This window comes from Coturnix japonica, chromosome 1 (genome assembly GCF_054131305.1).
Source record: "Coturnix japonica strain WE chromosome 1, WE-NBRP24, whole genome shotgun sequence".
NCBI classification, from domain to species: Eukaryota; Metazoa; Chordata; class Aves; order Galliformes; family Phasianidae; genus Coturnix; species Coturnix japonica.
In genome coordinates, this window is record NC_140663.1 from 31,599,651 (window position 1) to 31,616,381 (window position 16,731).

General features: G+C 38.4%; 1 protein-coding gene across 2 annotated transcripts in view; it reads left to right on the forward strand.

Annotated features, from left to right (window-relative positions):
• RAP1B (RAP1B, member of RAS oncogene family) overlaps positions 1-14,856 on the forward strand; it is a 29,316-nt gene extending 14,460 nt beyond the window's left edge. The window contains exons 1-8 of one of the 2 annotated variants that reach the window (XM_085514869.1): positions 2,085-2,162; positions 2,392-2,476; positions 3,386-3,454; positions 7,311-7,367; positions 9,290-9,430; positions 10,902-11,045; positions 12,393-12,508; positions 13,613-14,856. In XM_085514869.1, the coding sequence (XP_085370995.1) occupies positions 2,420-2,476; positions 3,386-3,454; positions 7,311-7,367; positions 9,290-9,430; positions 10,902-11,045; positions 12,393-12,479 (555 nt within the window). In that variant the 5' untranslated portion in view covers positions 2,085-2,162; positions 2,392-2,419 and the 3' untranslated portion in view covers positions 12,480-12,508; positions 13,613-14,856. Of the gene's footprint in view, positions 1-2,084; positions 2,163-2,391; positions 2,477-3,385; positions 3,455-7,310; positions 7,368-9,289; positions 9,431-10,901; positions 11,046-12,392; positions 12,509-13,612 lie in introns of those variants that run through there. The other variant, XM_015856296.3, reaches the window with a different exon arrangement.
• Positions 14,857-16,731: the final 1,875 nt, after the last annotated feature.

A 16,731-nucleotide genomic window follows, 5' to 3' on the forward strand; every position in this document is an offset into this window, starting at 1 on the left:
ATAGGGGCTCTAGATGCATATGTTTGAAGCATTACTGTGTGCTTTTGCTAGTCAAGGAGTAGTTATGCAAGTGGCAGATGGGCTGTCGTGGGAAAGGGGAAGTTATCACTTGGGTTGTTCATAGCCTTAATTTGGAGAAAAGGTCAGAGAAACGTTTGTTGAGTGTGCTGCAGTCGTTGACACGTGTACAGAGATGTTCAAGCTTTTTGCTTAGATATTTTGTGGATGAAGAGGATTGGCTGACCAAGCTGTGATCATATATATGTGCTTCAATAACGTACCATGCTAAAAGTAGTGAAACCAGCTCCTGGGTCTTGTAAAGCAATTGGATACGTAGGACTGAGCTTCCAAACCTGGCTGCCAAATGAAGCCCTGGCTTGCATTAAACTCTGCTGGAAGTCACCAGTGACTCAAACCAGTCGGTAAAACAGATATTTGGTATGTGCTGGTTAAATTCTATTACTTCTGAATTACTGTCAGCCTTTGTTACTGACATTTCTACATTTAGTTGCTAACTTCAGGCTGAATACTGAGAAATTCTGCTCAAACCATTCTTTGCAAGACAGTGAAATTGCTGCAGTTGGCTCCAATTACTGTGCTGGGATTTCCCCTACGCCCACCATGTCTATGTCATTCCAGTGACACCTTTCCAAAAATGAAGGCATAACTGAATGTTTGTTTTAAGGCAGTGACAGGTAAAGTAATTGCAGGCTTAACTTGTCGGGAGTTTGAAAGGCGCATTTCATTAGTTAGAGATGATACCTTTTCCTGGTGTTTGCAGCACGGCTGGGTATATATGGCTTGGTAGGTCTTATGGAATGTCTCTGATGGTGAGAAATAGATTATGAACATGGTGTGAATGGTTCTGGTGTAGGAAAACTGTTTTGAAAGGGCAGAATGAGAAGTTGTTGTGTTAGGTATGAGAGTGCTGCCAATGAGCAGCCTGTCCTGCCTTGCTTCCACTCCTCAGCTGTTGTTCCATGGCAGAGAGAAGTATGGAGGCAGGTAACTCAGCCTGCTGAGTGCTGGGAGGGATGAGAGAGCTTCCTCCCGAGGCAGTGGGAGCAGTTCCCTTAGCTCAGCTGCTTGCAGGGCAGTCAGAGGGTTCTGCTGTTGAGCAGTGAGACCCAAAGCCAGGCCCCGGCATCTGCGTTGGTTCTGCAGGCTAGTTCTCAGTGAAGGTGAGCAAGCAGACACGGCAGACAGCTGTAGGCAGGCACACAGCCAGCATGGAACTCCTGGCCTGCTGGAGAGGAATGGTCTCAGACAGTATTTTGATTGCCTCAAGATAGTTCTAAACCACAGCCATTGTAAGTGCATTAGCTGTCTAACAGAACATAATCAGTTCTCAGATTTAAGCACAAGTTTTTCCTGTGGATGTTTTTATAGTTTATTGTATGTTTGATTTAGTTTTTATATATATTTTTTCCAACTAACTTGTGGGACCCCACTGTTCTTTTTCTCCCTTCTTTGAGAAATGCCTGCTTCCTGGGAAGGGGTTGGTCTCATTTTCCTACACAAGTCTCTCTAAATAATTTAGCTTTTAAATGTTTCAGAATGAGAAAATGCGCACTTATCTCCTCTTGGATAATTGTTTCTTATTAATGGTAACCGTTAACTCAGCTATAATAGGGTTTATTCAATTTTCTTTTTATGACAGAACTCGAATGTGATAGAGGATATATTATTTAGCTGAAGGTTTGCAGCATTTTACTGTAGCTTCATTAAGAGTTGGTGGCTTGAAGATGCCGACTGCGCATTTAAAAATCATGAAGCCTTTTTATCAAACGTGGTGAAGTGAATTGTGCTATTGTGATTGTGCTGGATATAGAACAAACTCTGAGTCAACTGATAGAAACTTTGGCTGAGATTTGTATTGTGGTTTATGGGGAATAAAGAGATGCTGTTCCTGAAAGAAATCTCCCGTCCAGCTTTTTTAGCCAGCACTGATGATGTCAGTGGTATGCTGCAGTTCTTCAGAGGAAACTGGAGATGTTTCATGCATGTCAGCTTATATGGGTAAAATCACTTACACGTGTGTGCATATGAAGTTATAAAAGCTCATGCAGTATGACAGAAGTTTGGGGGATGGATGAGGAAAGGATATGTAATAGCTCTGAAATTGAAGAAATGTTTATAGAAGTTTTGTATCAATACTGTAGGTAATGAACGTTCTCTGCAGCAATAGAGCAATAAAAAATTACCTGAAATTCAGTGCTGTAAATGCGTTTGTAAAACTGCAAGCTCCTCAGGCATCTGAGTGACTCCGGGAGGTTTGCTATTACAAGATGCCTGCTTATGGTATCTAATCAGTTGATGTCAGTATTTAACTGCTTGTGTCTTACATATTTAAGCAAACAGCGTCAGTGAATAATTTATTGTGTGTTTTAGGTATTGAGGGTGATTTCTCTCTTGCACCATGCGTGAATACAAGCTAGTGGTTCTTGGTTCTGGAGGTGTTGGAAAGTCTGCTCTGGTAAGTACTGTGAGGCAGTTAAAACATATTTCCTGTGTCTTCCTCTTTCTCTGACACTCTCTATTAACCGTTATTACTTTCATGTGAGTGAGCACAAATAAACATAAGTAATGGCTGCCAAGGGCTTTAGTTTGTGAACTAAAGAAGTTCACACCATGAGGTGTTCTCAGACCAGCTGGGAACTCTGCATCTTTCAGTTTGTGTACAAATTGTGTATGTTATCAGAAAGTAAGATCTAAACATTTGCAGCTTTAAGTGCTAAGGAATTACTCTTCTACAGAGGAGTTCCTAAAGGAAGACCTACTTGACAATTCATTTTAGATTGTGAAATAACTTTTCCCTTCACCTCACAGTTTTTTTCCCTTTACTGCAGTTTTTCTGGATTTGAACATGTCTGTTCTGAATTGGCCAGTCTTAAAGTTCCACTTGTGCTAAACATGCCCTACATGCTAGGTATACAGGAATATCTTAATCTATTTAAGGCTAGCAAGCGCTGGCAGTTGTTTTTATGAGTAATTCCTGTGCTTGCAGATGAGCAGTGAAAGACACAGTTGTTCTAAGTACAAATGTAAAAGCCATTCAGCTTTACAGTATCCTATTCAACTAATAAGGATTCCAACAGTTAGACAAACCTTTAATCAGTGCATACTTTAATTCTTATGCTCTGAGTGACAGTGGCTAGAAGAAAGTGTGGTATTGTCATTGTCAGCTTTACCTGGCAATACTTAGTCACATAGGAAAATGCCTCTGACTTCCTGATATTTCACTTAATTTATACTTGTCTGTCACTTAGTGTGCTTTCCACAATGCAGCAGATAACTGAATATATACCTAGAACAGTAGTTTTTACCTTTTTGTATGCATCATACGTTATACAAGAGGGATCTTAAAAGAACCTTTGTGTTGCAGACTGTACAGTTTGTTCAAGGCATATTTGTTGAAAAATACGATCCTACGATAGAAGACTCCTACAGAAAGGTAAGTGTAAAAACTCTCTTATGCTTAAGAAACTTAGGTACTTCAGGCTGCTGTAGATGTTGACAAGTTATTAGCTTGGAAAGCGAATGGGATCCTGGGCTCCATCAGGGGAGGGGTGGCCAGCAGGGGTAGGGAGGTGATTGTCCCTCTCTACTCTGCTCTTGTGAGGCCCCATCTGTTGTACTGTGTTCAGGTATGGAGCCCTCAGTACAAGAAAGACATAGAGCTGTTGGAAAGGGTCCAGAGGAGGGCCACGAAGATGATCAGGGGCTGGAGCACCTCCCCTATGAGGACAGGCTGAGGGAGTTGGGTTTGTTCAGCCTGGAGAAGAGAAGGTTGCGGGGTGACCTCATTGCAGCCTTTCAATACCTGAAGGGAACCTATAATCAGGAGATGTGTAAGCTCTTTGAAAGGGCTGATAATAGCAAGACAAGGGGAAATTGTATTAAGATGAAAGAGGGAAGATTTAGGTTGGATGTCAAGGGGAAGTTCTTTACTAGGTGAGTAGTGAGGTGCTGGAACAGGCTGCCCAGGGAGGTTGTGGATGCCCCGTCCCTGGAGGTGTTCAAGGCCAGGTTGGATGAGGCCCCGAGCAGCCTGGTCTAGTAAATGTGGAAGTTTGTTGGCCCTGCCAGGCAGGGGGGTTGGAGCTTCATGACCCTTGAGGTCTCTTCCAACCCGTGTCATTCTGTGATTCGAGCTTTTATTTTAAAAAGAGGATGCTTGGTAACATTGCATACTATCTGATAACTGAAGTTCAAAATGTAAAGGTGCTTTTAAAAAGCATGCCTGAAAGGAGTAATGCAACACTAGCTTTTTAATGTTTAAGCATAATGCCCGACTAGCTAGTCAGGAAAAAGTGGTCATTTTATTGTTGGAATTAGGAACACTGAAATACTAAAAAAATATGTTATAGGTAAATGTGTAATTTCATGCTTACTCACATGCTATCTCTTCTATTTTTTCATTATTTTCCTATATGAGTTTACATGCATATGTATGTGCAGCTGTGTATTGAGTTAGGATCTACAGGTAGACTTTGACCTGGATTCCAGAGTTTTTAAACTTGTTTGCTACTAAGAAAATGTACTAAACCCAAATTCAGGCTCACCTTCAGAATGTAAGAGGCAATGTACTATGTTCAGTTTCACTGATACGCTTGATCTGGTTCCATTACATGGGTTGTTGTGTTATTAATAAGTTGACAGAAACGTATCAAAAGTAAACAAACAATGACCTGTTAGTTTCTCTTCTCATCCACAGCATGACAGGCTGAAAGGTCTGACTCCGCATGCATCACCTTCAATTCTCCATATTGCTCATTTTTCAGTCTCAGCTGAGACCATGATTAATATTCCCAGCTGAGACTGTGTATATCTAGAATACTCACAAAAGAGTTAACTGTTTAATGAAGCAGATCAGTGTCAGTTTCTTAATGTTTTTCATTTTTCAGCTGACTTACTTTCCAAATGTGTTGATTCTCTGATGCAGCTCACTGTGGGGGACCGCAGAAATACTGGTGTCTATACAAGGAAGGCAGGATGCACAAACCATAGATAGGGATGGACTGAGCAGGGTCTCCTGTTTCAGTTCTGGAGCAGTGTTTATAGTGGAATAAAGAGACTGCATTAGCAGCCTTTGCAGTGTGTATTATTGAAGTCTCTTCTGAACAGAAGAGGAATTAGGAAAACAATAATTTCACTCTTGTTTTCTTTGACCTCACAGAGATCTAGCTCTGTCTGAAAGCCCATATGCTCAGAGTATTTTCAGCATACAGAAGTCTTATTAAAGAGATAATGCTAGCAAAAATAGCCCAAAACATTATGTAGCAACGTTTTTTTCTTATGATAGAAAAGCAGGAATTGTGGAATCATAATATTTAGTGAGTCTGACCCAGCAAAGGCTTACAATAAATGACACCATAAATATACACAAACTGTATTAAAGTGAAATGTTTCCTTTATTATAGGTTCACACTCTTCACATCACATTGAATTTGTGATGTTTTCTGGTTGGTTTTATCTAAAGACTGTTTCTGTGGAGGCTGAAAAAGTTGTCTCAAGAAACTTTGTCGTTTGACAATGTTTTGTGGTGGGTTTTTTGGGGTTTTTTTTTGGGGGGGGGTTTTTTGTTTTTTTTTTTAAGCAGTGATCTCTCAATATTTATTTCAGTTTTGGTCCTGAAACAGAGGAATATGTTTGTATTTTTCTTTTCAAATCAGTCAGATGAAATCTTGCTCAAGTGTGGATGACACTCTATGATGTTATTTTCCTCACTCTAGTTAGTATTCTAACCTGCTTCTTGGGTGACTTTAAAATACATTTGTTGGGCAGTTGTGATTCATAGATTCATAGAATTACCCAGGTTGGAAAAGACCTTGAAGATCATAAAGTCCAACCGCAGCCTAACCATAGTGCCCTAACTCTAACAACCCTCTACTAAATCATATCTTTGAGCACCACATCCAAACGGCTCTTAAACACATCCAGGGACAGTGACTCAATCACCTCCCTGGGAGCCTATTCCAGTGCTTAACTACCCTTTCAGTAAAGAAGTGTTTCCTAACGTCCAACCTAAACTTACCTTGGTGCAACTTGAGGCCATTTCCCCTCGTCCTGTCACTTGTCACCAGTGAGAACAGACTTGTCCCACTCTCATTGTAAGCACCTTTCAGATACTGGAAGAGAGCAATAAGGTCTCCACTCAGCCTCCTTTTCCCCAGACTGAGCAGCCCCAGCTCCCTCAGCCTCTCCTCATAGGGCTGATTTTCCAAGCCCTTCACAAGCCTTGTTGCCCTTCTCTGGACCTGCTTCAGTACCTCCATGTCTTCTGCACTGTTAATGTGAAATTTAAAGTATTTGAAGTTGAGAGAATGCAGCTCAAAGAACTTTGTCTGAGTAGAAATAAACTGAGCATGAATAGAATAACTGAGCATGAAGGCTTAAGTCAGTCTTGTTCTACTCCCCAAATATTTATTCGTGAAGGGAATAGATGCTGCTTAATTAGCTGACTTTCTTTGTCAGCAGTCTATGCTGAAATAGTGACTGTTGAAGGAATTTTCCATCCCTGGGGAACACGAGGGAAGTGTGAGAGGAGTGGAAATAACTTTTTCCTCCCTGAAGTTCTTCTAATCTACTTACAAAAGAAAGGCTTGAATTTTGTGCGCATGTGCAAAGAAAAAAGTGTGGGCAACCTGCCTGAAACCATTTGAGGGCACTTGTGTGTCCTGCTGCCCTCGCAGCCCCTCTTGTTTTTGTTTTGTTGTTTTTATTAGTAGAAGCTGGACAGAGGAACTCTGAAAAGGGTGCAGAAATGGATCTGCCTTTTTATACATACGTAGTATTTTAAAAGCTGGTTCCATTTCCTAATTAGTGTCACTAAAGGCTTAATTTTGTGAAACTCTTCTTAGTGGCTTGCTTTGTGTGTTATGTGCTACATACCACTTACTCTCTTTGTGATTTATATTGCTGTTGAATGAGCATTAGTGTGCCAGTTCAGATTTGTAGCATTCACCTGTACTTTTCTTTCAGTCTGTGAATGATCCCTTGGAACGCACAGAAATCAGCTGTGCTTGTTGCTGATATTACAAATTTAGCAACCTTCCTTTTTAATAATCAGAAATTCTTCATCACTTTGCAGAGTGGTACTTGGCTGCTGAAGCTGCTTTTGAAAATGTCACTGGGGCTCTTTGGAAGGCTGCTTCCTGCTGGTTTCAGAGCGTATATCCATATAAACTTCTTAAGCCACTATGTTGCTTTATGCATGATGAATCTTCATAAAGTCACACATTACTAGTAGTTTTAAAGAGAAGAATTACAAGAGGAAGCACTCTAACCACTTCTGTTTCTCTTGACAGCAAGTTGAAGTAGATGCGCAACAGTGTATGCTTGAAATCTTAGATACTGCGGGAACAGTAAGTAAAACCAATTCTCCTAAGTTCTGCTGTACAGTGTTAAAGCTTTCAAAAACTGTAAGGATATAAATGATGACAGGTTTCCTTCCTTGCTTGCAAAAGAGTAACTGTGGTCGATACATTGGATGTAAGTTGTTCTTCAACAGAAGTTTTGCTCTCAGCGCTTGAGTGTTGCAACGGAAAACAAATTGCAAGTTTCCTGTGATCCAATGTTCTGTCATAGGAGAAATATCAGATGGAGCACTTTTAAAAATTATTCTGCTGCTGTTTTAAATTTACAGTGTCCAGAGGCAAGTTTAGGCCCCGTGGTTACTTGGCTTTGATTTCTGTTGCTGTAGAAAGTACGTACTTTCTTCTTCTTTCACTTTTCTGTTGTGTCTGAGATGGACTCCTGACATGAGGATAGAAATAGTATCTCTCTAGTCAGCTTATGGGGACTCAAAGCATAGGGTTTATGTTTACCCGCTGTGTACTAGTCAGAGTTTTTTTTTCCTGTCTTGTTCTAAAATACGCTGAAACCAGCCATTTTTCTCATTGATTCCAGTGAATGTCCCTTGGAGTATAGTATGTGTTTTTGGAACTATGATAGCAATCAGATCCCATAATCATCTATGTAAACTGCAAAGCAGAGTAGGGTAGTGTAAAACTACAGAAAGATTGAGTGGGTATTCTTGTAATAGGTTATGCTTCTCATCTCACATGTAGTATGTGGTACAGATGTAGAAGAAAACTTGTCTGTGTTTAGTATGGGGATATTTGGTATCGCATATGAAACATAAACTGACTTCACCACTGCAGCTGCAGATTTATTACCTAAATATCTAATGTAATTTAGAAAACAATGGCACTGTTTTGCATTAGTGCTTGCCTCTAATCACAAAAGTGGAGGTATAATAAGGTCTTAATTAACGTGTTCCATGCATGGGACCCATGAAAGGGGTGGACTTATAAAAGAAACCAGAAGTTTGAAGGAATTGCATAAAAAATTAAGCCCCACCCCTCCAAAAAAAATCTCACTGGATTTTAGAACTAAAGACATACAAACAGACAGAACTTTGAAATGTTTCCATTATTTAGCCTCATAAATCCTATTACACTTAGTTATGCTCCACTAGAAAGAACTACATGACCTGGAGTAGTCAGATTGGAATACAGTTGTAGTTTGAGATCATGTACTTTCAGTTGATGAACTCCTGGAATGTAGTAATAAGATAACATGAGAGACCTGATGAGTGATTGATGGATAACAAGATAGCTAAGCCACCAAGGTAAGGCAAATGCTATTCCAGTTACACTAGTGAGAGCTTCCAGTCAGGGAGAAGTCGTAATGCTGCTGCTGTGTTGGGTACCAGTGAGTCTCTATATGCAATGTCGTTTTCACCAAAGTCTAGATAAAGTGTGACAAGTCTATTGAGCATCTCTATCCTCTGTTCAGCCTCCCTGAAAATGAAAGTAGGATTTAGCATAGGAAGTGTCTGGAATATAAAATGGAGATTGACAAGGGATTCAGTTCCTTTGCAATGTATTTTAAAGACCAAACAGGAGACAGGAAAGAGTTGATATAAAAGGGATTCAGGAGGAATGCAACATTTGTAATCTACAGACTACACTGTGTTTCTGCTGTACTTGTTCTCTCTTTTGAAATTATTTCAGGTTCTGGGATGACTTCTTTTTTGTCGGTGCTATAGCCCTTGGCAATAATTAGATGCTGTACAAACGGCCTATATAATGTTCCTAGCTAGGGATTTATTTAGAAGTGGCTTCATTCAGTGCATACAGTAAAACAGTAAAATATTAGTTTAAAAACAGGAGAGCACAAATGTATCATGCTTGTAAAATATTTGTAACCTGAAGTATATGGTAGTTTGCGTAAGGAAGTGCAAATTTAATGCAATCTCTGTACCTTTTTTTTTAAATTACAGGAACAGTTTACAGCAATGAGAGACCTATACATGAAAAATGGACAAGGTTTTGCATTAGTATATTCCATCACAGCACAGTCTACGTTTAATGATTTACAGGACCTAAGAGAACAGATTCTTCGAGTCAAAGACACTGATGATGTAAGCATCCCTCTAAACTCATTAGTCTTCTGGAGTTCTCGTTGCAGATGTTGTAGTGTATTGGTGAGATAGGTTCCATGCTTTAGATAAGAGACAAATCAGTCAGCAGATGCATGGTAAAGAAATGCAACTCTTGAGGTAAAACAGGAAAATTGTAACTTGTTACGTACTCTGCAAAGAGAATTGTTTAATTGCTACCTTTAAAATGCTTAATTTAAAACTATTTGTAACTTGTTTCTGCAGTCCTAGAGAATAATGTCTAAAGCAACTGTATCTTCTGTTACTATATGGCAAAGTTTTAAAAAGCTTACAGTGCTTCTCACTGCTTGTGGTATTTTGAAAGCATAATGTTAAATTCTTCCAGAGACTGTATTGTGAGCTTCAAACTTGTGTGTTCTGCGGCTTTATATTTGGAACGTTCTTGTGAGCAGGTTTGGTCATACTATTTCCACGTAATTTCAGTGTGCAGCCTTAGCATTATTAAGATATAAAGTGAAGCTAAAACAAATTTGTAACTGATTAAAAAGTCTTAACTGTGGTAGGGAGTACTTTTTCCATTGTTAAGAGGAAAGGTATTTCAAACATTATAAAACCGTTTTAGTCAGAAACATCTTGCATGCTGTAGCCACTAGACAGAGGAAGGGAATAAGCAATGATCATTTTAAGTATGCTCATCTTATTTAAGCTGCATTAATTTTTGATCCCTTCCTTCCTTCAAGTATCTATGTATGCTTCAGCTCTTGGCAGACACAACCTATTTTTCAATTTCATTGAAGTTTACTGTGACTCATAGAAAGCTCTTTGCAATTTATTAAGCCTGTGCATCTCCAGGTCTTGCCTATATTCAGTGGGTTTCATTTCAAAGTGATTTACTACCCATTATCACAAATGTATCTTAAAGAGGCAGAATTTAAGTTTCACGCACCTTTTCTTTCCAGAACCTACCTTTTTATTTTAGTATTAATGTTGTACAGGATTGAACTAAAATCAGAATAATTCCTGGGACATTTAAAACCTTAATTTCTACACTAACGTTCATTCTGGTTAGCATAGGGTTTCTTTGGTTGTATTTTATAAGGTTCATTTAGATTTGTATTTCTTAAAGTTCCTCTCAGTCTTCAAAACCACGCCAGGATTTTTGAACATTGAAGTCTTGTAGCTGAGTCATCAGTAGACTTTTTGATGCCTTAAATTTTAACAGTTGATGTCTGTGCATGTGAAAGTAAAATCCCATTAGAACACTTAGTACATGTGAAATTTACTTAATTAGTGTTGTACTGAATCCAACCATTTGCAACCAGTACCCTGCAAAATGGCAGGCAAGAGAAAATGCAGTCACTTTAAAGCCTCTCAGAGGTGGAAGCTTAAGTTTCTGCTATACCAGAACTTGATTATGCTGGCATCAGGTATCTTACACCGTGCTTTTCAGAGACATTAATGATTTCTATGCTGATGTTGAATTGTTTTTTAGGTGCCTATGATTCTGGTTGGCAATAAGTGTGACTTGGAAGATGAAAGAGTTGTGGGAAAGGAACAAGGTCAGAACCTAGCAAGGCAATGGAATAATTGTGCATTCTTAGAGTCCTCTGCAAAATCAAAGATAAATGTTAATGAGGTAAGGCATGATACCTGTGTGATGGAACAGTGGCAGATGAGACAGTGCTTTGTTGACTGAATGTTACTGTATGTCAAGAAGAAAATCAAAAATAACATTGATTGTAATGGACAAAAGTATATGCTGTTATTTTGAAAATCTGTGATGATTTATATCAAGGGGTGTAGTTCACTTTTACTTAAAACTTCTTCAAATTGTTGAATTTTCATATAATTAGTTTTCAAACTATAGGTGTTTGTGGTAAACACTTGTGTTTGGTTCAGGCTTCTCATACTACATTGGCTGATACAAATTTGTTTTCAAAAGTAGCTGACTGGAGAAGCAAAATAATTAGGTGCTCTGCAATAAATAAACACAAAAAACCACCTCTAGTATCATGCTACTTATTATCAGGATCTAGGCACCTGATCAAGCACATGTATTTATGCATTTTTAGGGCATGCCATAGTATATGCTGTCTTATTCAGTGGGTGTACCAGCATAAAGACTCTGATGCAAAAAGCATTTAAAAAAAGATAGTGTTAATGTTTACCTTTCTAGAACAGCTTGGATTTTATGATAAACCCTGCAGTTCATTGTGTCTGCTGGAAAATATTATTGGCAATGTCAGTCAAGTTGAAAGGCCCTCTGTGCAAGACTTGCATGTAATCAAATGAGCATGGTGGTTTTATGCACAGCTGACTTTAAAATGAGTAATGCATATTAAATTAGGATTTTCTGGAAACTCCTCAGTTGTTCTTAAAGATGTATTTGCTTAACTCTATAGTAAAGTTATGTGTTCATTAAGCTAGAGCTTATTTCCATCAATTGCTAAAAGCCCTTCCTGGATAGTTTGCTGCTTTGCAAACAGTGCCCTACAAAACTACTAGGAGAGCTTTAGTATGAGGATGTGATTTAAGAGATGCAGAAATAATGGACACAATGTCAATTATGAACAAAACAGCTGCTGTTTAATTGCAGTGCCTAGATTTGTCTTAAACAAGCTTTTCCACAAAGCTGTAGTCTAATTAAGAGTTCCAAGGAGACTCAAAGTGTGAGAGTCTTATACTTTACCTGTCTAGGAAATGTAGTGTTGTAGTTCTGCAAAGACTGCTGAGTTAATTGCAAGTAATATTGTATGCTAGTTGATCATGGTGGCATAGCATTATTTTCAGGTAAATTTGACCCAGAGATCAAATATCTTTAGCAGGAAGTAGACGTATGTTAAGTGTGCAGCTTAGCTTTCCAGTTTCATGATAGTTACATATTAGCAGAGATCTTTGAGTATCTGAGTAAATAAGATTGAGGAGTTAAATTTGTGAGGGAATCTTCTTAATTTCTTTAACCAACTGATGTTTATATTCACAGATCTTTTATGACCTTGTGCGACAAATTAACAGAAAAACTCCAGTGCCTGGAAAAGCACGCAAAAAGTCATCATGTCAGCTACTTTAATACATAGCTGTACTGTAGCTCTGAGCCAGGTAAACCTGCTTAACATTTTCAGTTTTGTGTGTTTTGACTTTAAAAAACAAACGAAGCAAGCAAACAAAAACACTTGTAGCTTCTATCATGCTGAACTGCATAAAAAATTCCTGGTATCTTGAAGTTTTTATGATGTTAATTTTGCCATTCCAAAGTCAGAACTACAGAATTTGTGCAAGATTTACTATTCACACTGATACAAAGAAGTTTTTTCAAGCTTTAAGGTTTTGGTGGAACTCCCTTTAATGACATTTGTCCTGATACTTCCAAAACTTACCTTTTGAAAACTGAACTTTTGGTTTTTGGAGGCTGATAGAATATACTGCAAGAGCTCAATTATCAGGAATATTAATATTAAAACACTAAAATTTTGATGTTTTAGTATACAAACTACCCACTTCAAACTCATCCTCATATTTTCATGGTGTTGCAGGAATTTAGCTCGTTTTCTTTGGGCTACATGGATGTATTATAGGTTGTGATATGGTCAGTGGTTGCACTGGGGAAGGGGTGGTGGAAGGGTCATTGTATCCCTCCAAACATTTGACCTAGAGTTACTGATATTAATTTAATCTCCCATTCTTTGACAATTTGCTGATGTTCTACCTAACTAAAACTGGGCTTGAAGAATGCTCTTGAAGGCTCATGTCAGTTTCAGCCTGCCTCTTCAATGAGCATTTCCAGGAGTAAGTTGTGGGTTTTTTTGTTAGTTTTTTTCCCTACAACTTACTCTTGAACAGTTTGTTTCCTCCTTTCCCTCTCCAAGCCCTATTTTAGACAGAGATTTTTCTTGACTTGACAAACCAAGAGGATTCCAGAGGCATTAGTTGAAAGTAACAGAAATTATTGCCGTTCCTTAACAGGGCTTTCAGACTAAGAGCTTTGATTCTCCAAATAGTTCAGCTTTGATTACCATGTGTATTCCAGTCACTGAGATGATCTGTTGCTCTACATGTACAGTAGAGATTATATTAGTAGAGGAAAAACAATCAGGATATTTTCTTAGCATGTTCACTAGGAACTTTGCTAGCTCCTGCTTTGGTTTTCTTAACTAGAGAGTAATAACTATATATCATGGTTAACTTCTCATTTTGCTGTTACAGGTCTGAAGAACTGTTGCCCAATTCAACAGTGCCAGCATTCCAACTTTATTAAACCTACCAACATCTTAAATGGACTTTCCTGTGGTGGTACCCTTTAAGAAATGGATGAAAGCTACTACATCAGTTTGCACATTCTAATCACTTTCCAGTGTCACGAGAGATTTTTACTTATAAATATTCTAAGTGTATGCAACTGGTAAAACCAGAGCCTACATCCAGTATTACTGATAAGAGACATTGTTCATCCACCAATGTTGTACATGTATGAAAACTGTGTACTGTATACTTCAACAATCCCCACTTTCTATTGGAGAGTACAATAATGTAAATCCTAAAAGCACCACTATTTTAGCATAATAAAAGAAAGTCCAAAGAGCTCCTATATAGACTACTCCAGATAACTTTGCTTCATCGGTATTTGTAGCTTATTGTAACTTTTTTAAAGAAATACAGGATCATCATCATGGTATTGTACAAAAGCGCTTTGATTAACATAACAGCTATATAGTTTTTTAATTTTAGGAAAAACCTGTGGAGACAGTGATCTAGTCTTTAAGAGTCCTTTCAGTATAACGTCTGACTAAAGACATGGCCTTTAATATCTGTTGGGAAGGAAATGTCCAGACTTTTCAACCTTTTATTGTATGTTTCCTTTTCCTTGTTTACATAGGGAACAATGTTTATAGTTGTGTGTACAGTGGGGGTCTACAACAAGAAGTGTATATTTTAAAACGATTTTTTAATGATTTAACAATTTTTTGTAAATCATTTTCGGGCTTCTGCAGCTGTAGATTCTCACTGTGAATTCCCTTGCTTGCTCATGCATAAGTGTATTTGCAATACCAAATATACAGGTTTAGTACTTTTGCCTGTTAGTGATTGTTTTACATGTGTAACGTTTTGGTTGAGATGTTAAATGGTGGAAGAGTACTGTGGATGTGAATGTGGGAAGTAATTTTAATCATGTGTAATTGGTCACAGGGCCTAAGTTGCAGTAATTAACTTTTTGCTGATTTATTTAACAATGCCTTGTTGCTTTGTATGCATTAACGTTTGGGTGTAAAGATTGTGTGTATATCCAACAGGGAGCCACAGTATTTAAATTGACCAACCTAATGTTACAACTGCTTTGAGGTGGCCAAATGTAAACTAAAAGCCTTAATTAAAGTGGTGCAATTTTGTATGACTTAGCATCAGTAGTTCAATAAATTTGGATTGCCATGCAAGGGCTTGCATTACAGTTATATACTACTTGAATGTTTTGTGTTTTGGTAGAGCTAGTAAATATTGATCTCGATCTCTTGCGCAGCGCAGACTGTGCATCATCATATGATAAAAGGAGTACTTATCGCTCTGTGTTCTGATGAGTACATGCCACAGATGCTTCTTGTCATAGCATCACATGTACTAGGGCGGAAGAGTTTCTGAGTGAAACTTCATTTACTGCTTTGGACATGGAAGATCTGAAATTCCTAGTGTAAGACTGGCTCCCTCACAGAAAAGTATGTTTTCAAAAGTAGACCAGCAGTGACTTGTTTGGGAAACTACGGATACGTTGTCTGTTCTTTTCCTTCTTTCCAAGAAGAATTCATTGTTAGAATTAAAGGAAAAGATATCTATCTCGGGAGAAAACATGGTTTTTCTGGATGATTAAACCAGACTTGTTTGGTTTCAGGGAAATCTGCAGAAGAGCATTCTTGAAGTATTAAGTGTAGTTTTGCAGACTTTGCAATCCAACAATATTAACAGATGTAAAGTGGAATGCGTGGACTATGGATGATCTCCTGATCTTGGCTGTGCTTGTGAAAACTGTCACACCCAAATACTTGGTACCTCTTTCTTTTTTTTTTTCCATCTGGTATGGAATTATCAGAGCTTGTTCTAATTCCTTCCTGCAAAATCAAATCAGTTCAGCTTATCTCAGAACTTCCCAGCTTTAGCTACTTCACTACCCAGTGAATTAAAGAGTCTGTATGATCCATCCTGCTGGTAATTTTGTCAGTCACCACCATTTTTTAACAGAGGTAGGATAGTCTTTCACTGTTCAGAGTTGGAATTAAGACTGAAATTTCTTCCGCTTTATCAGAACATGTGGCTGATCCCCATAAATGTATCTTGGTACACTCTGCCTTCTGTTTGGTCCCCAGGGCAGGTTAGGTTCGAGCAGTGGGTGCTTTAGTGTTTTTTGGTTTGTTTGTTTTTTCTTTTAAGCTTGATGCTGATTAGCTTGTCAAGGAGGAAGGTATTTTTCCTCCTTTCACTTCTTTTACTTTCAACATCTGCTTATTCAGGTCTTACAATGCCTTTATGTCCCACTTGTCATTATCTCTGTTTTTTAATGTGTTTCTCTTCTGGGCAGCTGTACAGATGGCAGGCAGTAGGTGGGAAGGAGAGAATATTCTTTGATAACATCAGAGGAGGCCTTTGCTTGGTCTCGGTGTCCAGCCAAAAAGGACTGACTATAGGGAATGTCAGGCTTTGTACTGAAAGCTCTATTCTGAAACATTCTTGGTTGCTCTGTGGATTAGTAAACATGTAATGCCTCAGCATTAGGAGTAGTCTGTTTTGATCAAGCCACAGGGAAGTTAAAACTTAATAGAAACTCTATGCTTTTCCATTCAAAGATTCTGCTGAAGAAGCCAAGTACACATTCACGGACACTTAGAACTCAGGCTAGACTTGCAAAATCAATGAATCTTAACCCAGGTGGCAACTGAAAACCATTATTGTTCTCCTTGAAAGCCTTAAAGGAAATGGTGCCCCACTTGTTAAAGGGAAGATGCCTGGCAAAGCGATGCAAAGTGATGGACATGAAGCATAAGGGAAAAAGCATGAAGTTATTTTCTTCGTATCTAAGTAATTACAGTGTAAGAAGCTGTTCTTGCTGAGGAAGTGAACATCCAGTTCCTCCCAGGAATTGGGACTGTGTAAGCATTTAATAGTAGAAAAGAATCCTGTCTGCTGAAGTTTTTTGAGAACTTGCCTTCAGGATAACTGCTTTCTGTACCACACTTAAAAGGTTCACGCTTGAACTACTTGTGTAGAAACAGAACACTTCTCAAAGCTTTGGATAAAAGCCTGCATAATTCATTACAGAAAACTAATGCAGTAATTTTCCA